Below are 22,133 nucleotides of genomic sequence, written 5' to 3'. Positions count from 1 at the left end.
CAACAGACTAAACAACCATGAGGAAAGACACATCCATGGTTGTGGAGATGTTAGTCTGGTCCAGAAGGGTCAGATCATCAAGCAGAGAAAACATCTCAGGAGAAGCAGAAACTACTGGAACTGGGTTAAAACTGTCCAACCATCATTAAAACTGGAAGGATGGTGGGAACCATCGTCTTCCAGGAAGAAATGTGGTCATCCTGAATGATGGTGGTTGTTGATCACTTCAACGTTTGGTGGAGCCAGATGGAAGAAAAACAGCAGTAGAACTCAGGACCATGTTTAATAGTGAAAGTTAGAACATTTCCACATGAACAATGTGAAGGAACTCAAGGGACTGAACAGCTGTGGAGCCAGAAGAAAACCACTAACCAGTGAGGCTAACTGGAGAAAAAGGCTTCAGGTTGCTAGGGAGCATAAAGACTGGACTCTGGAGCCATGGAAGAAGGTCATGTGGTCTGATGAGTCCAGATCTACCCTGGTCCAGAGGGATGGAGCATCAGGGTAAGAAGAGAGGAAGATGAAGTGAAGAAGACTTTCAGCTTTGACTAAATGATTTTACTGCCGGTCTTCATTCGCGGCTGCAACTCAGTCGTCGCTGACAGACTCACGCTGCGAAGTCTTCCTCTACCTTACAAACTAAAACTGGAAAATCTGCCAGGTTTAATCCGTTTAATGCTTTAATCAGAAGTCAGATGAAGTCACCAGACATTGCATCTTTAACTGGAAGGGTGAGGATTACTGAAGGTCAATTAAAGAAAATCATGGACGTGCAGAATTTTGCTTTAAATGTGAGAGAATCACAGAATTTGCTTGGTTTCAGTCATGTGACTTTCACATTCCTCTGGGGAACAAAGTGGAGGCCAACCAAACCAAGAGGAAAGGTGTTCAGGAGGATGTGAGACTTCTGAGTAGTTTATAATAGTTATAGCATCATAGTGTTTCCTTGTTTTGTTGTTTGTTGTTTTTCTTACTTGCCGGCCAAGATTAGAAATAAGTATTTGTTCTTATTGTTTTGGCTGGTAAAGTGAAGGTTGAATAAAAAATCAAATTTCCAGTTTAGATGTGAGTTCAGCTCTAGATTCATTAGAAAGCTGACCTATGTGTCGTCATAGATCGTCTACATTATCCAGGAAAGATTTCATCTTTGGATCAGTTCCTGATATCTGCTAAAGAACTAGGACCATATTTTCTGTGTAACAGATATAGGGGGGGGGTGTCTGTGGTGGTGATTAGTCTTTGACATGTCAAAGATTAGCAGCAAAAATTATTTAATCAGGTTTATATTTTTTGTTGTGTCAGATACTCCATCTAAGGAGCTTTGTGGCAAAAAATGTTATTTCCATAGATAATTCTTGTGCTTTTTCTTCATAAATAACTTGAATAACTTATGATCTAACATCTCATCATTTGAAGATTTTTACCCAATCATGGGACCATGATGTTTTTGTGTGTTTATTTGTGAAATAATTTCAAAATCAACATCTAATCAATATTTTAATTATCAGAAATTATTTCACACACAAACAAATAACTCTTGGGACTCCATAATACAACTGAAAAAAAAACAATGTCCAGCAACTGAACTAGTAAAATCCAGTAAAAATGTCAAATATCATGACTTGTCTTCCATATGAAATGCTTTTTTTTTTTTAAACTGGAATGACTGTGAGATTAAAATCTGTAGTTTTAATAGAAGTCAATGGGACATTTTTGGCCACAAAGGTTTCCAAAGGGTGGTAAGTTTACGGAGGAAACAAGGGTTCATTCCTGGTGAAGGAAACATGCTCTCTCTGGATTCATTTTGGTAAATGATGTGTGACCTTGGAAAAGAAAGATCTAGGCTTCCTGAAGGAACTGACTGCTTATTACAACTAAAGTGGTCATCTCTCAGTTGTCTCCATCAAAGATTGCTAGAACATCCTGGTAAATAAAGATAAAACATTAGCTTTATTAAGGTTAAAATAAAACCAGAAAGCAACTTTTATCTCCCCATGATTGTTAATTTATCTCCAACATCGGGTCATCTAACAGTGAGGGGCCCTAACCAGATATGGAAAGAGATTTCCAAACCTTTAACCAGGTGATCTCTGCAACCCTGACATGATCTGACTCAGCTACTTCTGATCCCAACCAAAGGTTGGAATCTCTCCTTTTAATGACTTCATTGGGAACCCAGAAGGAATCTCCATCAGGTTCAGGATCTGATTGATGGAACAATCAGAAACACATCAAAACAAGAGGAACTTTCCCACAGATCAAGAAAATGTTCAACCCACTCTGGTCTACAATCAGCTGGTTGACCACCACTTCCTGTTAGTCAGAGCAGGATGTCATACAAGCGATAGTTAGAGGCTCTACAGTACTTTTACTTATTCATGTAAAACTTTTAACATTCACAGAATTCAGGAAAACAAACTGTACAAAAGCTGTGAGAAATAAAAAAATGGAGCACCTGTAGGGTGTTTGTGTTGCTGAACTGGCAAACCTACTCTAATAGTGACTTTGACGGCACCGTCAGGCGATGGCCAATATGGCCGATAACATGGTGGTGCAGTTGAGGAAGCTTTGGATGTCTGGTTTGACTCTAGCAGTGGACTAATGAGGCAACAAGGACAGTTAACAGGATGGACCGACCTCCGTATGGATGAAGGGTCAAGGAGCTACTGTTTGCATTGAGCAGGAAGAAAGGACTGCTGGAGCTGGAGCTGGAGTTGGAGTTGGAGTTGGAGTAGTCTAAATCAGGCTGAGATCTGAGGGACGGAGTACCTTCACATCCACGCTCAATCTGCCCGCTGCGAAACAAGGCATCATTGAGGAGATCCGGCAGGCGACCGTTGAGGTCCACCGACGCCAAACAACCCTGGAAGCCTTCTCTGGACGCCACCAGTTTGGGCAGACTCCCGTACATGCCTGGACCCAGTCCTGCGATGAACAGATCACCTGACAGACACAAAAGAGATCTCTGCAGACAACTGGAACAGAAACTAGCAGCAAGAGGAAGATTTTATGAACTTTCTATCTGTCTCTAACATATGTGGTCAGTTTTAAGTTATTAAAATAAAACATGCAAAGCTAACCTCTGATTATTTATCAGAATCTTAAAACAAACCCCAAAAAACTCCTCCTGAACCTGGAGGAGGTTACAGCCATCTAACAATGTGAAGAAGGAGCTGGAGCGCTCACCTCCTGAGCTGGAAGTGGTCTCCCATCCATCTGACCAGGATAACAGTAAGTATGGCTCAGAAAAACCTTTTAGGGTAAATGTGGTGCATTTATACAGCAGGGAGGCTAAAGACAACCAAACAAACCGGATGTGCAGCATGAAGATGAAGGAACTGTTGGAGACTTTAGAAGAGAGCAAACCTTGAACGCTCTTCCTGACAACATCAAAGCTTTTAGTTTTCCTCTAAAATTTCTCTGATATATTAATTTCTGATGGAAGGCCACGAGACGGGTGTCAGATCCCGAGCGTACCTTTCAGATCCAGATTCTTTGCCCCGTTGATACTCTGGCTGGTGGTGGTTGCGTCCACCTTCAGTGTGTGGGTGTTGCTGTTGTCCCGGGTGATGGCCACGTTGTGCCACTGATTGTCATTCAGCGCCCGTTCACTTTTACCCTTTATGAGGTTGGGTCCGTTTCCAAGATCAAAAACGTAGTGGATGTACCTGCAGGAGAAGATGGACCGGGACTGAATTTGAGATCGTTTTCTGTCTCTGAATGACAGAAATCAGCTCAACACCATCACCTCACTCTGTTCTCAAAGAAACTGCAGCCATTGCAGGTGAAATCCTGCAGTTATTGGCACATATTTCCTGTTATTTACATTCAGATAAGACTCAGTGTTGATTTGAACAAGCTGAAAAGAGCTGAAAACGGCATGCTGAGATCATGTTGTTCTAAGTTACAGCTTACAGAAGGGATCTGAAATGAGGGCAAGGAGAGAGGGACGCTTCTGCTCCAGGGCCGACGCACAAAGACACCAAGATTAGGTTTGACTGCAGAGGATAAATAAATCCAGAGTCATGAGTGTTGCACTTGGCTTTTACCTTGTGTGTGAGGCCTAGGCCTGTCTGAGTTTTACTCGTGTGTTGACTGCCCAGAAGTGGAGGAGAACATGGCGTCTCTACTGTTTAAGTTACATGCTTGCGTTTAAAAGCACAGCTTAAGCTATAAGCCAACTGGTGCAGATGTTTTTGGAGACACTGCCTGCAACAAAGAGACATGAACAGGAAAGCAGGCGAAGCCGGGCGGGTTTGAGAGTCTATAAGAAGGAGTTGGGCTTAGAGTAAACTCACTTGCTCTGACTTCTGTCTGCAAGGTTCCTAGTCTCTGTAACAGAGGATCAGAACTGAACTGTTTTTATTTGTATTAAGCTGAATCTTTTAATAGAAGATCTTTTCTGAGGACGATTTGGATTGGCACTTCTCTGACTCACCCTTTATATTAGTAAACGGGATTTAGAGCCTCCTGATGCACAAGACGGCCAGATGCCTCCTCTCCTTGAGAAGGTAAGTAGTTCCCTATTTAAATAGAGACTGCTGCTGGCAGAGAATAGACACCCATAGACTGAGAGACGTATGGGTTTGCTGCTCACTTTTAAGAAGTAGGGGTTCCTCTGGATGAATAGCGGTTAGAATCTGAGGACCTGAAAGGGACCGGTCAAAGCAGATGGAGTAGAGATGAGGACCTCAGTCTTATCAGTCTTTAAGAAAGTTGTTGGCCATCCAGTCATTTATGACTTTATGCAACTTAACAAAATAGATCATTTTAAAAACTTACTAGGTCTAAAAGAAACATATAACTAAATATCATCTGCATAGCAACATTATCAAAAGACTCAGAGGAAGCAGGTATAAGATGAACAGCAGCAGGCCCACAGCAGAACCTTGGAGAACACATGAAGACAAAGGTTCAAAGGATGAACCTGAGTCTGATGCAGACTGAGATCTGAGATCCAGTAACGTTTGCCAGTGGAGCCCACGTCAGAGCTCGGCTAACAACTTAGCCACGTTGGCGCTATTTTCAGTTTACAGAACCTACTAGGGACCCTATTTTAAAGAAGCGCCTAGCGACAAATCTAGAGACTTTTTCTGGTTACTGGAGACTTTTGGAAACTGACGTGAAAGTTTCTCCCCTGCCCACAGGCCCCTTCCCCACCCATTTGCTTCCAGCTTCTGCCCCAGCTTCCAGCTACAGATCCGGAGACGTTCCCTCTGCTCCAGGACCAGACTGGAAGCTGCTGCTGGCTGATCCCACCCTGGCTTACTGTCACATATTAATGCCTGTTAATGAAGCGTGTGGAGGAGAACATGTAGAAATTTAAAGTTCTGTAACATGTTGTAGACTCTTAACCAGAGAACAGCTGCAGCTGGTTAAAGGAGTCTTTAACTTTAGCTCTGTTCATTCTGGGCCAGGGATGTTTTCTTTTTTTTTTTTTTCTACTGTTTTGAGTTGAAATGAAATGAAATGCGTGTTTCCAGACTTTACTAGAGCTGAGTTTATAATATTAATGTCTGTGTTTGTTATTTGATTCACTCGTCCACTAAAGTCCATTTAAATGAAAATATTTTGCTTTTTGGGGCAAATATTGTTATGGGATTAAAATGCAATTATCAATATTAATTAATTACAAAGCCCCTAATTATTTAGATAATTGTTTTTAATTGAGTCGCTCCCCTAGTAAAAAGCCATCAGGTGTCCTTTTTCTAATAAAACTCACCCTTTAACAAGTTCTACAGCGATGAAGTCGTTGCCGTCTCCAGAGTTGAAGAGGATAAAGCCGTCTGGGGAGGTGGTCTTGAACTGGAAGAAGAGGTGCATGGATGTGTAGGCCTGCAGGGTGGCCAGGCTCAGATAGCTGCTCTTAGACTTGAAGGTGACGGGGTCGGCGATGATGGAACGAACACCAAATCGAGCGTTGAGCTCACAAAAATCGATGTCGCCGTTCTTGCACAAGTCGATGTAGAGCATGCCGTTAAATCTGAGGAGTGCATGAGAAGAGGAGGATGAAACAGTTCTTCTAACCCTTAAACTCCTATTTCATAAACCAGTCTGTCAATATTAATAAATATAGCAGCATAAAGGCCGACAAGAACAACAGAAACTATTTCCATGTTTCCACTTTTTCCTCATTTCCAGTTATTCCTGCTACTATTTACCTGCTATCCTCACTAAACCAACTCCAGCTCAGCTGCTTTGTGGCGCCACCGTGCATCAGAAACGTCTTCTTGGCTTTATTCCAGCCATAGAGGAGCATTATTTTTCTTCTTTTCACACACACATAGAACTTTCTGCTCACTGGTTGATCTTTGGCTGCTCCTGATTGGACGTTACCATCAATCTAAGCTCTCTGATTGGTGGAAAGTCATCATGTCCAGGTCTAAATAGAGGTCTCTTAGCAACATAGTAGTGATGGTGATGTTTTTATGGTGAAATGTGATAAATAATGCTGTTATCATGGATCATTGTGGATTTACCAGATAGAGTCTCTGAATAAAACTACATTTAGTGGCTGGATTGTAAACCTCCTGGACGGATAGAAATGCTGGAAAACTTCTGTAGATCAGCTAAAGGGTAAAATATCCATCACATTTACCCCACAGAACTACACACCACCGCTCCTGGTGGTGGAGGAGGTGGACCTCGGCGAGACCTGGTGCAGGTTTAAGGGTTAAAGAGGCACATCGCTCTCAGTCAGAAGTGATGGATCTGAAGATAAAATAACCACCTGCAGGAGTCGGCTGCAGGTTGTGGGTGATGACTCTGGATGTGTGAAGTTGACGTGAACGTATGAGGGTAAAGTTTAGGAGAAGAGTACCTGAGGCTCTGTAGATGGCCGATGAAGCTGGACGGGATGGTGGAAACAAACTTGCGCTCGGTCATGGTGCCGGTTTCAATGTTGTGGAACTCCAGCCGAGTGTGATCTCCCACCATCTGGCCTGGAGACGGGGAGGGTGGAGGGGATGGGTTGAAAAGAAAGACAAAAAAACGAAAAGAAAAGAGAACACTGTCTGACACTAACACAAAAGGGCTGATTTAAGGAGAAAATTACATTAACAGTATTAGATAAATAGTCACTACTGCCTTCATTAAAGCAACAAACCCCAGCATGGTGCATTTACACACTGACAACATGTCCAGTTGATGCAGGTAAGTACCTTCTGCTACATCATCGTCAACCGTTAGCTTGTAGGTTTTGCCGCGACGCACCACACGCACTGTATGCCATTCATTATCATTGAGCTTTTGCCCGGCATACAGGGTCTCCGGTCCCTTGCCTGAGAACAATGGTCAGTCACAAAGTTAAGGACATGCTGAGCCTCAAACCAAACCTTTGTTTTCCCTCCAGCTGCTCATTGACACCAATTCTACCAGCTGCTCAGAAAACAGCCGTCAGTCACTTTGAGAAAAGATTTGATTCATTTGGGAAACAAAGGTTTGGTCAAGTCAGTAAATTACACAGTGAAAATACAAAATACATCATGAAGCAGATCATTAAGCTGCTGAAGAGGAGGAGGGAAGGTTGCTTTCACTCCTCACTGCCTCAGAAATCTTTTCCTGCAGACTTTAATCCAGAGAAACAAGTTTAACCTTTTTCACTGATTATCCAACCTGAATTTCCATTTATTAAAATGTTAAAATGTTTATATTTAATAAAGAACAGATAATTTTTCCATTTTTATTTCTAGGTAAAGGAGAAAATACATCTGATCGGTTTAATTGATCAACCCGATCGTGTTGTTGCTGCAGTTCCATCATATGACCTCCAGATGGCGTCATCTTCGCCCAACATGGAAGAAAAAATACATTTTCCAACTTTAATATGCTAACTGCTGCAGATGGTAGTAAATCATTTATTAAAGGCCTGGTACATACAGAGACTCCTCATTATTTATTTTAAATTATTCTTGCTGTATTTCCTGTGACGTTGCCTCAGAGTTGGTGTTTTGGTTGTTTATGTGATTAATGGTCAATGTTGTTTTATAAGCCCTTAATTATTTTTGATTAAATTCTTTTTTTATCTAATTAATTTTATTTTTAAATTTTATTTACTGTGTTTGTTTTACTGTTTTATTTTAAAATATTTTAAATTATTTTATTTTTGTTATTTATGTTTTCCTGTATTTATTTTGCTTTTACATAATTGTAAATAGATTTTGGGGTTTGCGGCTTAATGTTTGATCTCAAAGACTTCAACTGGAAAGTTTTCTGACTGAGGTCATAAATCTTTATTAATGCAATCCGACAGCAGAAGCTGTGATGACCTTTGACCTCTCCTTCCAGATGATTCCAGATGTTCTACACCTGTAAACCATCTCAGCCTCCTCATCTGACATGATGTTTGTTCTCCACAAGCTAGCCGTGAAGGGTTAAGCTTCACTTTCCCTGCTGGTCCTGAGCATCCAGCAGGCGGACCAGATCAGATGCTGCTTCAGCGTTATTGATCACTGATCAGTAACGGTGCAAAACCACCTCTGCAGTTCTAAAACTAAGTTCTCCAAAATTTAACTGCAGAGCAGAGAAACTGAACAGTAACTGTCCGGGAAGATGGGCATTCTTCTGGTTCTGGTCCTGCAGAGGTTTTTCTCCATGGTTGTGGTCCTGATGGAGTTTTTCCTCCATGGTTGTGGTCCTGATGGAGTTTTTCCTTCCTGGTTCTGGTCCTGATGGAGGGTTTTTTTCCATGGTTCTGGTCCTGATGGTGGGTTTCTGGCTCATATCAGTTCATCTTTCTGTGTCTAACTCAAAGCACATCTTTCTGTTTTAATATTTTGTGGCTCTCGTTAACTTTATTAAGCAGTAGCTGGACAGAACTGGGAGCAAGGGCTGCAGCCTGGGAGTCAAACCTGGACCTGTGGCTCCCGGCTGTGTCGAGGACCCGTAGCCTCCCTACCTGCTGAGCTAAACGGCGCCCCATTTTAGGGCACTTTGGGACTACATTTGACTTGAGGAGTGTTTACTTATAAAGTCGTCCCATGAAGGCTGACCTTGGAGGAAAGTCTAAGGACTAAATCCCCAAAGTGAGGTTGAGACCTGAAGATGCCATGTTTTAGTTTAGTTTTCCTTCTGTCCCAGTTTGGTTTAGGAGAAAGATGAAAGGGTGTGGAAATGAAGCTTTCAATCCTTCTGCTTCCCTGACAAAACATCAGAATACGTTTTTTACCTAAATCCGGATTGTTTGCTTGTTTTGGTGCACTACGTTTTCTAAAATAAATTGTTTTCCCTTCCAGCTTAAGCCAACTTTAAGCCAATCAGCATGTGTCCAACATTTAGTTTCATCTCTTCGGGCATTGTTGGGGTTTTACATGTTTGTCCATTTATGCTGAAGCCAGTACCCAGAATCCTTTACTGTGTGGAGACCAAGACATAAAAAAGGTGGAAAATGTCCAGAAAGGAAATTAACTCAAGTTGCTGCTTCATTTTTCCAGCATAAATACATCACATTAACCATCGAAGCGCCTTTAAAGGACCAAATGTGTACCATGATTTTTCCGTCTTTTAAATATTTTAATATTTGGTTCAGTTTAAAGGCTTATCGTAACAAACTTGGTTAGGATGTTATTTTCTGTTATTATTATTTTCTATTATTATTATATCAGACAGTTTATCTGCACATCAGACAAACAAAAAACGAAACCACAAGTACAACGAAGTGTCCCTGTTCAGTAGGAGTGTGAAGAAACCAGAGCTTACATTTATTATAACACAAGATGTGAAAATATCACAGGGCTTATGATAAAATAAAAGCAACCATAAAGTCTGCAGGTACGCCTGCAGCAGAGGAATCGCTGACTCACCGTCACTAACCTGACTCGCTTTAATCAATAAGACCCGGAATTATCAACCAGCTGGAATCTGGATCTCAGTTTCCTACAAGATGAAAACCTTTTCATGTAATCACCTCATTTCTCACACACTGAGAATATTTAAAGTTTTCAGTTTCGGATGAAATGATCTTTCTGTTGTCTTCAGGGCCGATGATTAAAACTTCGGTGTTGTCCTGGTGAAGCTGTAGGAAATTCTCCGCCATCCACGGCTTACAACCACGGCGGCGCGTGCATGCCCTGCAGCTCTGTCTCTCCGAATGAGGCGGTGTTTTTCATCATGTGAGTCGCCGTATTTATGTACATCTCCGTTGCATCTACCCATCTTTCAGCACACATAAAGTCGTGAGTTTCTGATCGACGTCGACTGTGTTTATTTGTTCACGGAAACTTGGTTCAATAACACGGATCGAGGCGTGGTCCTCGATGGAGCGGCTACCCTGCTATCGGGCAGACAGAGTCCTCGCTGAGGAAGGAAGACAGCAGCAGAGGACTCTGTGTTTACATCAACGATGCCTGGTGCTGCGACGCTGCTGTGGTCTGCAAACACGGCTCACTTTCAGTGGAGTTTACGGTCACTAAATGCCAAACATTCTACCCTCCGAGGAAGTTTACAGCTATACTGCTCGTTGCTGTTGACTTTCCTCCTAGAGCCAGTAGAAACAAGAGTAAAGCACTGAATGAACTGCATCAACACATCAGGGAGCAGCAGACAACCCACCCTGATGCTTTACTCATCTTGGCTGGGGATTTCAACCACGCAGACTCAAAAAGTGTGTTTCTAAAACTACACAAACACACAGACAACACATGGAAACAACACATAGACCAGGTTTACACCACCCAGAGAGGAGCTTATGAGGCCCTCCCACACCTCGGTGCCTTTGACCACATCACTGTCATGCTAACACCAGCATACAGACCACTGTTAAAGTCACCAACCCAGTTCTCAAAGAGGTACATCTGTGGTCGGAAGGGTCCCTGGAGGTACTTCAGGACTGGTTTAACACCACAGACTGGAGTGTGTTTAAACAGGGCGCCCCCTGCAACAACAACACAGACCTGCAGGAGAACACAGATGTCGTCACTGCCTACATCACCAGGTACACTGATGATGTTACAGTACTCAAGACCATCACTGTCCTGGCCACTCAGAAGCCAAGGCTGACCGAGGAGGTCCAGAGGCTGCTGAAGGCTGGGAACGCTATCTCCAGAGCAGGAGATGAGAGGGCCTGAGGACAGCGAGGACCAACCGGTCAGTCAGCATCAGAGAAGTCAAGAAGCAGGACTCCAGGAGGAAAGCTCATCACTTCACAGACAGCAGAGACACACAGAGCCTGTGGGGAGGGACCATCGTGGATTACAAGCCCCCGTACAGACCTGACAGCACCACCTCTCTGCTAAATGAGCTACATGCACAGAAGTCTCCACCCACTCCTGGAGAACAGGTGCTGACATTGTCGCAGGATCAATGCTTGCAAAGCTTCTGGTCCTGATAACATACCTGGTCGTGTGCTGAGGGACTGCTGGGGAGCTCACGGATGTCTTCACGTTCATCTTCAACATCTGGCTGAGCCAGGCTGTCGTCCCCACGTGCCTTAAAACCTCCACCATCACCCCTGTCCCTAAGAAGTTGTTGCCCTCCTGTTTCCATGACTACCGTCCAGTAGCTCTCACTCCCGTTCTTATGAAGTGCTTCGAACAGACACACAAAGTCTGTCCTCCCAACCGCTTCCAGTTTGCATATCGGTCCACCCGCTCGACCGACGATCACATTTCCACTGTCCTCCACACAGCCCTCACACATCTGGACACAGAAGACTCTTATGTCATAATCCTGTTCATAGACTTCAGTTCAGCATTCAACACAATCGTCCCCCAACAGCTCATTCTGAAACTGGACCAGCTGGGAATTAACACCTCACTGTGCAACTGGCTGGTGGACTTCCTGACTGGGTGACCACAGGCAGTTGAGGTTGGCAGGAACACATCCAGCATCACCACACTGAACACAGGGTCCCTCAAGGATGTGTGCTGAGCCTCCTGAGCCCCACACCGTCACACAGCTCCAACCTGCTCATCAAGACTGCAGATGACACGACTGGTGGGTCTCATCAGCAACGAGGATGATTCAGACTACAGGAGCGAGGTGGACCACCAGGCCTTGTGATGGGAACACAACAATCTCTCTAAACGTGGAGAAGACGAAGGAGATGGTTGTGGACTTCAGGAGGACGTCCCCCCAGCATGCACCTCTGACCATCAATGGTGCTACGGTGGAGAGAGTGACCAGCACCATCACCACCACATCACTGGCCCAGAAAGCCAACCAGCGCCTCTACTTCTTCTGCAACCTGAGGAAAGCTAGAGCCCCGCCCCTATCATGTGCACCTTCTACAGAGGAACCATGGAGAGCGTCCTGACCAGCAGCATCACTGTGTGGTACGGCGCCTGCTCCACGTCCTGCAGGAAGACCCTCCAACGCATCGTGAGAGCAGCTGAGAAGATCGTCGGTATCCCTGCGAACATCTCCACCTCTCCTCACCCGTAAAGCCATCTGCATGGAGAGAGGCCCCGCCCACCTGCCACACAGCTTCTTCAGCCTGCTGCCATCAGAAAGGAAACTGTGGAGCCTGCGGACCAGGACCAGGACCAGGACCAGGACCAGCAGACTGAGGGACAGCTTGGGCCACCAGGTTGTCAGGATGCTGAGGTCTCTTCCTGCTCTGCACATACACACACCTGGACTCTGATACATCATGTCCACCGGATGTGTGTTCACTGCGTTACAGCTGCACTATGGTTTCGTTCCGACCTCCGTGACGCGTCAATCCTCACTGGGAGCGTGTCAGGTGTGGAGCGCCCGCTAGTGCAGTCCACCTAGCTGGATTCACGAGATCACAAAATCACAGGAGAATTTCCACAATAAACATTTTGTCATCCATGATGAAAGAAAAAACACTGAGACACCCTGACTGGTTATTGACGTAATGTTGTCATGGTTCAGCAGAGCAAATCTGCATAGGGGCTTTTATTTTAAAAATTACCGGAAACTTTTACACTGCTCCCGCGACTGATTTCCTGTCTACCCCTATCTGAACTGCAGAGTTAGACACATTCTGGGTGTGTGCTCCATTTAGCGGCGTGACAAGGCACTTCTGGGAGGCTTTTATCACGTAGTGTGGCGCACCCGGTGTGGACCAAACCGTTGACTAAAGCAGCCACGGTTAGCAGCGGAGGCCGTGGTGCAGCAGTGATGTGGTGCACAAGCACCCGGTGGAAATGAGCCTTGACACCCCCCGTCAACACTTGGACTTTTTACACCCTCACGAACAAGCACACAGCCACTTTCATCACTTTAACCAGAACATAAGCAAACTCATATTCTTTATTTTCCACTATAACCATAAACATATATTGCACTGACTGTATTTTGCCTTACCTGTTTATTATCTTGTTTTATTTACTCAGTGGTAGCATTTGTTTTGTTTGTTTTGTTTATTGGCTTACATTCTTGTATTTCATGCACCAAGGTCTGAGAGAACCATAATTTCACTTATGTGCATGTCCTGTATGCTGCACAATTGACAATAAAGCTGACTTTGGCTTGGCTTTATATCTAAAATACAGTTTTAAAAGGGCATTAACTGGCTCCAGATCACCAGAAGACACAATGATGTAAAGTTGTGGATCGTCAGCATAGATGTAAAAACCAACACTGTTTCTCCTGATGACATCCAAGTGGAAAAATGCAGATTAAAAAGCATTGGTCCTAAAACTGATCCTTGGGGAACCCCACATTCGATTTCATGGACTCCAGTGGAACTTGTATCCATACTTATAAAAAACTGTTTAACCATGAGATTGGAGTAAAACAAGTTAATAGTACCAGAGACGCCAAGCAGACTTTTTTGTTTAATAAAATGTGAGGATTTACTCTAGATCGGATAGAGCCAGGACTGGAAGCTTCTGTGAGTCCATGTTAGATCTGTGATTGTGTCAGTACTGAGGTTTGTCCTAAAACCAGACTGATTAATTCATACACTCAGTTAAAACTCATTATTCTCACATCAGCTGAGAGTCATTCTATAGAAAAGATGCAGCCCCCACATTTAAAGTCACATTTTAAATCAAGTTGTTGCATCATTTTATCAGCTTTTCTCCAGAATTCAGCTTTAAACATCTGGCGTCTGGAAACGTTTGTGTTTATGTACAAAACCCAGCTAGTTTCTGTTTGAACACTCCGTGTACTGATGGGTCCATCACTCACTTCATTTTAAAACAACTAAAGTGATTATTGTCCATATTCATCCACCCATTTCCTATACCGCTTATTCCAATTCAAGGTTGCGTAGGAGTGGAGCCTATTCCAGCAGATAAAAGGCGAGAGGCAGGTGCACCCTGGTCAGGTCGCCCATCCATCCATATTCATACATATGAAATTGTATAATAAATTTGTAACTTTCATTTCTTTAGAGTTGTCTTTTCATTTGATGGTCTGCTAATGAAGCTGAACCAGAGCTGCTTTCAGGGTCCAGCTGGTGGGATTCAGCCACGTTGGGGAAGTTAGGAGCATCCCAGATGCCGAGGACTTCAAACAAACTTAAGTGAAAGATCTTTTGCTCTAATTCAGGGTGTGTTCAGGATTCTTGTACGGTAAGGCCCCGTTTCAGGGGAACAGCCCACCTGATGGGCCTCGTTTCACCATTACGGGCCCTGATATGAACTCCTATGTGTATTTTTATACTGTGTACTTTTAGTTATTAATGTTTGAAGGTTGATTTTTTTTTTTATTATTATTTATTCATTTTTCTCTTTATTTTTTAAAAAATGTTTTTTGTGCTGCTTGATGTATGAAAAGTGCTTTATAAATAAAATTTGATTTGATTCAGTTTCTCAGGTCCTAAAACCACAGTTTTCTCCAGCTACAGCCTCGTAAATAACAGGATGGGATGAGTCATATTACATAAACTATTTTATTTAAAGTAAAACATAGAAAAACTCTCAAATGTTGGAACATTTCTACCATTCGATGGAAAATAAGAGCTGGTTGTGAATCTGATGCAGAGACATGTGGTCAGCAGAGTCAATGTATTTTAATATTTGTCCACTGATCTGTGTTAAAAATGTATTTTCTGTATGACCCCAATCATTTTTAACATTTTCTTTCTTAGTGGATGTGGAAGTTGCCCACGCCATAGGCACCCCATCCCATCAGAGATGCAGCTTTTCACCTGTCCACTGATAACAAGCTGGATGCTCCGTCTCCTCTTTAGTCTGCAGGACACGCCGTCCATATCCTTTGGTCCAGAGAAGATGGTGCTGGTCCTGTTCACATCTGGCTTCTTCTCTGCATGATGGAGCTTTAACCTGCATTTGTGGGTTTCAGGGTGAACTGTGTTCACTGACAGTGGTTTCTGGAAGTCTTCCTGAGTCCATGCAGTGGTTTCCAGTAGAGAATCATGTCTGCTTTTAATGCAGAAGATCACCAGCATCCAGCCTTGTCCCAGCACACAGAGATTCCTTCTGATTCTCTGAATCTTCTGATGATATTCTACACTGTAGATGGAGGATCTTCAAAGTCTGAGGAACATTTTTCTGAAATTGTTCCACAGTTTTGGATCCAGTTTGTCTCAGATTGGTGAAGCTCTGTCCATCTTTCTGTCTGAGAGACTCTGCCTCTCTGAAATGCTCCTTTTATACCCAGTCATGTTACTGACCTGTTGCCAGGTAACCTGGTTAGTTGTCCAATGCTCCTCCAGGTGTTTCTGGTTTGTACCAGGTACTTTTCCAGCCTTTTGTTGCTCCTGTTTCAACTTTTTCCATCAGATTCACTGTCAGCTCATAATTTCATCACATGGTGAAACGTCTCTGCTTCTGTTTTCATTTACATTTTACTGTCCCATTTTTTCCCTTTTTTGTCTTTGGGTTGTAGAATGAATATGTTTTACTCCAACTGTCCTTCTGGACTTGATGTGTCCTGATATTATAAATCATAAATGTTAGTAGCTTTCCAAGTAAAAGTTAAAATTACTGTTACTTTTACCTAAAACATTGTAAAAAAGTTAAATAAAAACATTTTAATGCACATTAATATCATATTCCATATTAAATGTGTCAGAATGATAATTTATCAAGAAAAAAATCAAAAGAGTAAACAAGCGCATGAGCAGAAACCGGAGGTCAGAGGTCACCATCACATTTATCTCCACTTGGCTCTATTTTTTCAGATCAAACTTCTCCAAATTTCCGTGTTAAGAGGAAGCTGAAGTCGGTGTAGGACCAACATTTAGAGAAAAAATCTTCATAAAAAAAAAAAAAAGTAAAAAGAAAAACATCAACAACAAACCATCAACATAGAGAGCAAAATGAAACTTGAGTGTTAACTTACTGGAGTTACAGTTTATCCTGATACAGTCTAGATGGGGAAGAATAAATGACAGATGAAATTGCATCCTTCAAGGTTACTGCTGCAGACATCCAAAAACAAAAAGTCCACCCTTCCGGGGACGTACACATGCAGGACAGCGGCCATTTCATTCCTTTCTTAATTATCTTTAGGCCAAATATTTCAGAGAAAATTAACTTTACATCACAGAGTATAAAAACAGGACTGGAATTATTCTCTTTAGAGTTTAAACTTTACTGTTTAGGAGATGCATTATTAGTAAAATGGCCACTTGTGGTACCAGCAACATGGCTTTTCCAACCCAACGCTGACCATCTGACTTTAGATTCAAGTTTTCACGTGAGAAAAGTCAAAGTTTTTAAAGGTGGATGCAGTTTCTATTTCAGAGCCACAAATCTCTTAAAAGGTCCAATTATTTCCAGTTAGATTTGGTTTTAAGCTCAGACTGGAGGCCAGCGCAGCCGTGTGGGCCGGTCACCATGTGGCTGGTGGTTTCATGTGTCGTCAACCGCAACAGAAAAGTGGGAGCAAACAGCCGCGATCCAGTCAGCACCAGCACCGTGCAGAGGCACCGGATCCCCACCCGGCACGCTACGTCTGAGCTAAATCTCCAAAAGATTCACGCTTCAGCACTCAGAAAATCCCTCAGGGGAACTCGGACTAAGAAGCACAAACACCAATTAGAGGGAAATATTTTCACTTCGATTGACGTGTTTCTTACGTTCCATAAGTGGAGGATCTAAACATCTGTACAGCAGCTAAAACCTGTTCGCTATCACATGTACTGAACGTTCTGCATAAAGAAGCTTTGTGTTTTACAGGTTAAAAGTTTGGAGGCATGTGGGGTCGCAGCCAGCTGCAGGTTTTGCTGGGCTCTGTTCTCGGGCTGTTCACCTTACGGGCCGCAGGCTTAAGGCCTTTGAAGGGGTGAATACCATCTTTTGACAAAGCATGATGGGAAATGAAGCTGACAGACAAATAAATAAACAAGATGCTGAGAAAGCACACAGTTCCATTAAAGATAACGCCATCAGCAAATGAAAAACACTGAAGGAGGATGGGAATCAACACAAAACTGAGGTCAGAGAGACAGATATTCTCTGTGGGAGTCACTGCTTCAACACCAACAGACCAGTTTAGAGTCTACATTCTACTCATTTTGCAGGGGATGAGCTTTTCTGTTTCCAGTTTTGAGCCAAACAATCAAAGTTAACATTAATGTGCCACATTTGTGCCCATGCAGAGAGCTCAAACTAGAGCTGGTGGAAACCTCAGAGATCAGAGGATGAGGGACAGATGGAGAGACAAAAAGACAGGAGGTTCGGAGACGTTACCGCTCAGCAGTGAACCATCTCAGGGTGGAGGTGGAGGTGTGGAGGCGGATGGGGAGGAGGTGGCATACGATACCTAAGTTGACTGTGAGTTTGATGCGACTGCCGTCCAACTCCAGCCGGAGCGTGTCGGCCGAGTCTCGGGAGGTGGTGGCCATGAGGAGGCCGTAAGCTCGCTGGGAGCGAAAACGCAGAGAGACGTCCTCCGCCTCGGTGTGCATGATGGTCGGCATCACCACCTTCATGTACATGCTGCCGTCGTAGGAGAGGATGGAGGCCTCTGGGTGAGGAAGGCAGAGAAGTTCAGATACCGTCTACTCAAATCTGGAACAGGTTTCATGTTTTTGCTGCTTTTAATTTTAACACTTAAAACTCCAAGTCATTATCATATATGTATATATATATATATATATATATATATATATATATATATATATATATATAGGAGTGCTGTGACGATGTGTATTTAAAACTGAGGAGTGAGCCGCCACAGGGAGAAGCAGCGAGTCCACTCCTGCATCATATGTTAAACTGTCTTTAAATAAATAAATAAAGGATTAAGCTGCTAAAAAGATTATTTTTAGATACCACTCCAGATTCCCACATTTCTAACATGGCAGCTCCAAACGGCTGCCCAGTCTTTGTCCCTTCATGTGGTCCAGAGCTGAAAAGCTTTTGTTTTCTTTCTTTCTTTCTCTTGACATCAGTCAGTTGTAATTATTTTCCTGTCACAATAACTTCCAGTGATAAATGATCTAATAACATGTTGAGGCACTATGTGTCCTCTAAATGTCCTTTTGCACAGTTCAGCTACATGATGTGGGAAGTGTAGTTCAATAAAATGACCACTAGATGGAGACAGGTGAATGAATATCAGCTGATTGTACACGTCTCACACCATCCTGTGAAACATCTGATGAAGACGGAAGATGACCATGGAAACATGTCAGGCAGGCTTATGACAAAACTAAATGTCTGAAGACATAAGAAATAAATCAGCTATAGAAAATTAAAGACACTTTACTGGATTAGATGGAGTCAGAGTTCATCTGTCCACATCCAGTCTGGGAACAGGAAGTGTTAATACATTCATTAATAAACCAAAGGGGTGATGTGTTCCTAGGGGGAAAGTGTGGGTCTAAGTCAGGGATGTCTAGCTCCAGTCCTATAGGACCCCCATCCTGCAGGTTTTAGATGTTTCCTGCTCACACACCTGATTCAAATTACAAGCTTCTCCTGAACAGCTTGTTAAGTTCTGTCCAAGCAAGCTGCCACATTAATCTGATTCACGTCCAGCAGCAGGAAACATCCATAATCTGAAGGCCAGCGGCGCTCGAGGAAGTGAAGCAGAGATCTTGAAGTGGTTGTGGTCATGAACGCTGTTAAGAATGGTCGCAGCCACTGTGTGAACAGCTGCATGCCGCCTGCTTCCGCTTTCAGAAGGGTTAGTAAAGGTTGCAACCCTCTGCTCTTCTCCCTGTAGCCACGGACAACTCCAGCTCCAGAGTGAAGCTCATGGACGACACTGTGGCAGCTGGTTGCATCAACAACGATGATGAGTGGGCGGAGACAGGGGAGGTGGAGAACCTGGCAGAGTGGTGTCATGCTAACACCCTTCTGCTAAATGTAGACACAACTAAGGAGATGATTACTGACTATGGGAGGAGCCAGCAGAGGAACTACACCCTCTGAGGATTAATGGGACTCTGGTGGAGAGGGGGTGCAGGTTCCAGTACCTGGACTCTGCACATCACCGAGGATCTATCCTGGACTCTGCCCAAAGACAGCCAGGTAAAGAAGGCGAAGCAGCGACACCTGAGGAAGTTCAGAGTCTCTCTGAGGATCATGAGGATCTTCTACACTGGAGTGGTGGAGAGAGTTCTGGTAACACCACCCAGTGGTACGGGACCAGGACTGGTCTGGTCAGGAGGGGCCCTGCAGAGGGTGCTGAGGTCAGCAGAGCGTACCATGGTACCACCCTCCCCCCTCCAGGACATCTTCATGAGGAGACCAGCAGCCAGAGGAACAGGATCATGGAGACCCTCATCATCCTAACAACGGTGTGGTGGAGAGGCGGCGCTTTGACCGCCGTCTGAGGGTCATGAAGGCGAACTCAGAGAGACTCAGGAGGAGCTTCTTTCCTCGGGGGTGGCAGCCGGTGAGCAGCTCTTCTGGCAGTGGTCGTGACCACTCCGTGGTAACAGTGGTCACAACCGCAGCCACATTAAGATCTCGGCGCTGCTTCCTCAACAACTGACTTTGGATGAATTTTGGTCCAACTGATGGAGTTTGAAGTAATTTCTTATTAACAGCAGGGAAATTCTTGTTTTGCTTACATCCACTGGCTCATTTTAGGAACGTTTCTAAACCTAAAATACAGTTCACCACCAACAACAGTAACAAGCCTTTTCATCTGGAACCTCATCTTCTTTATAACCTCTCTAACATGTTTTTATGTCTTTAGCTAAATTAACCATAAATGAGGATTTCTGCCCTGAATCATCAATGGACAACTTCAAGTTTCAGGGCAGTAAAAATAAAAAGGTACAACCAAAACATTCATACATCTCCTGATAAATGTCCTAGACATCAGTTAAGTCCCCATCAGGAGGAAGAACAGCTGGCCTGATGGGCTGAGATGTCAGTAACAGTACTGGACTAAAACGCTGTCCTCCTGGTTGGGCTGAAACACAACTAAAGTTTGTTTTACAAGCACCCATCATCTCCAGGGACACTATTCATCATATTTATCATGATGACTTTTGTGTCATGCAACAAAAATAAAAAAAGTCAAACTCAATGAACAAAAAAAGTTAAAGAAATCAGATTACAGTTAAGTAATAATATAATACAACTAAACAACACCAGTCAAGACTAAGTGGACGGTAACCAGGTGGGTCTGTAGCAATGCTTTCAAACCATCAACAGATCATCTCTGTCTCATGTCCAGGGACAGACCCGGCCGTGAAACGAAAAGCCGCTCTCACCGGCTGGACTTTCATGGACTTTGGGGACGGACAAAAGAGTGTTGGGAGCTCAGAGTACATCCAGGTATATAAGACTTTTTTATGTGAGGACCAGCTTCTGAACAGGAAGCTGGTGAAGCCATTGCCATGGTAACATGCTTACATCCACCTCCAAAGACGGACATTTTTAACAAGAAGAGACCCTGGACTGTTTTTTTTATGACCCATTACGGGTGTCCAATCCCCAAGTTACGAAAGCATTGCTTAAAATCTCTGCATGCTTTCCTAAAGCAGGTTGCCATGGTTACACATAAAAACAACCGGTCACAGTGAAACTTGGTCTTGTTCTGGCTGGCTTTGGGCCGGAACGTTTTTTTTTCAGCATTAGAAGATCAACTAAAATTACAACACAAACTCTTACAACACAGCTGCCATTTTTCTCCACCACATGCAGTTACCTTCATGACCACTAGAGGCCGCAGTCCACACACACACACACACACGCACACACACACACACACACACACACACACACATACACACACACACACACACACACACAGGGATATTCACGTTTTTCTGTACAGGTCTATCAAACCTTTGGAAAGTCTCTTTATAAGATGATAACAATGCTTTTTTTAAATGTTTGCACAGATGTGTGTTTGTGTGGTTTTGGTCACATTTAGAAGATTTTAGAGTATAACAATGTTTTCGTGGGGATGCTATAAAATAATACTGGATAAACAGTTAAAGCAACAGCTTCTATATTTAATATGCAAGTTGTGCAGAAAAGCACATTTTAGAGTAGAGTATACTATCCAGATACTTACACTGTATCATATTTTGTTCTGATTTAATAAATATACTTTTTGTGCACATGCTAAACGTATGGGAGTACACATGAAAACAATGGCTGTGTTTGGTCAGAGGAGGGGTAGGGGTGGGGGGCTGATTCATCATGAACAAGGTGTCACATTACACAGGTACAGTAATAAAAGCTATTTCAGCTCTCATTAGTTTGATCTGAGCTGTCAGACTTGAACACTGACACGTGGATGCAGCAGGGTCGGAGTGGAACGAGCTGCAGGAGAGACGGTGTCAGTGCTTCCCAAACGACGTGGCTGGTGGATGTTTCCGGGTCAGAACCGAACCAAAGAGCAGCATCAAGAAGGCTTGATGTCCTCTGTACAGTAAAAAGAAAAAGTCTCAAATTTGTTACTTAGTAGAACAGCTGGTATTTATTTATTTATTTAATTATTTATTTATTTATTTATTTAATCTGAACCAGTAAAAGCTGAAGCTTTTAATCCCAGTATAAACCAGTCTGTAGCAGCTTTTAATCCCAGTATAAACCAGTCTGTAGCAGCTTTTAATCCCAGTATAAACCAGTCTGTAGCAGCTTTTAATCCCAGTATAAACCAGTCTGTAGCAGCTTTTAATCCCAGTATAAACCAGTCTGTAGCAGCTTTTAATCCCAGTATAAACCAGTCTGTAGCAGCTTTTAATCCCAGTATAAACCAGTCTGTAACAGCTTTTAATCCCAGTATAAACCAGTCTGTAGCAGCTTTTAATCCCATTATAAACCAGTCTGTGGCAGCTT

At 43.3% G+C, this 22,133-nt stretch overlaps 1 protein-coding gene across 9 annotated transcripts in view; it reads right to left on the bottom strand.

The window, feature by feature from the left end:
* nrxn3a (neurexin 3a) overlaps positions 1 to 22,133 on the bottom strand; it is a 232,971-nt gene that overhangs the window by 63,760 nt on the left and 147,078 nt on the right. For 8 of the 9 annotated variants that reach the window (XR_006008733.1, XR_006008734.1, XM_041972295.1 and 5 more), the window contains exons 11-17: positions 17,644 to 17,847; positions 16,219 to 16,245; positions 7,161 to 7,280; positions 6,821 to 6,941; positions 5,723 to 5,983; positions 3,478 to 3,668; positions 2,770 to 2,943 (exon numbers count right to left, since the gene is read on the bottom strand). Coding sequence is in view for 7 of the 9 variants with exons in the window: in XM_041972295.1 (XP_041828229.1) it covers positions 2,770 to 2,943; positions 3,478 to 3,668; positions 5,723 to 5,983; positions 6,821 to 6,941; positions 7,161 to 7,280; positions 16,219 to 16,245; positions 17,644 to 17,847 (1,098 nt within the window). In the remaining 2 variants the exon portion in view is untranslated. The remainder of the gene's footprint in view (positions 1 to 2,769; positions 2,944 to 3,477; positions 3,669 to 5,722; positions 5,984 to 6,820; positions 6,942 to 7,160; positions 7,281 to 16,218; positions 16,246 to 17,643; positions 17,848 to 22,133) is intronic. The other variant, XM_041972294.1, reaches the window with a different exon arrangement.

The sequence above is a fragment of the Melanotaenia boesemani genome, chromosome 20 (genome assembly GCF_017639745.1).
Source record: "Melanotaenia boesemani isolate fMelBoe1 chromosome 20, fMelBoe1.pri, whole genome shotgun sequence".
NCBI classification, from domain to species: domain Eukaryota; kingdom Metazoa; phylum Chordata; class Actinopteri; order Atheriniformes; family Melanotaeniidae; genus Melanotaenia; species Melanotaenia boesemani.
This window is presented reverse-complemented; position numbering and strand designations above follow the sequence as displayed.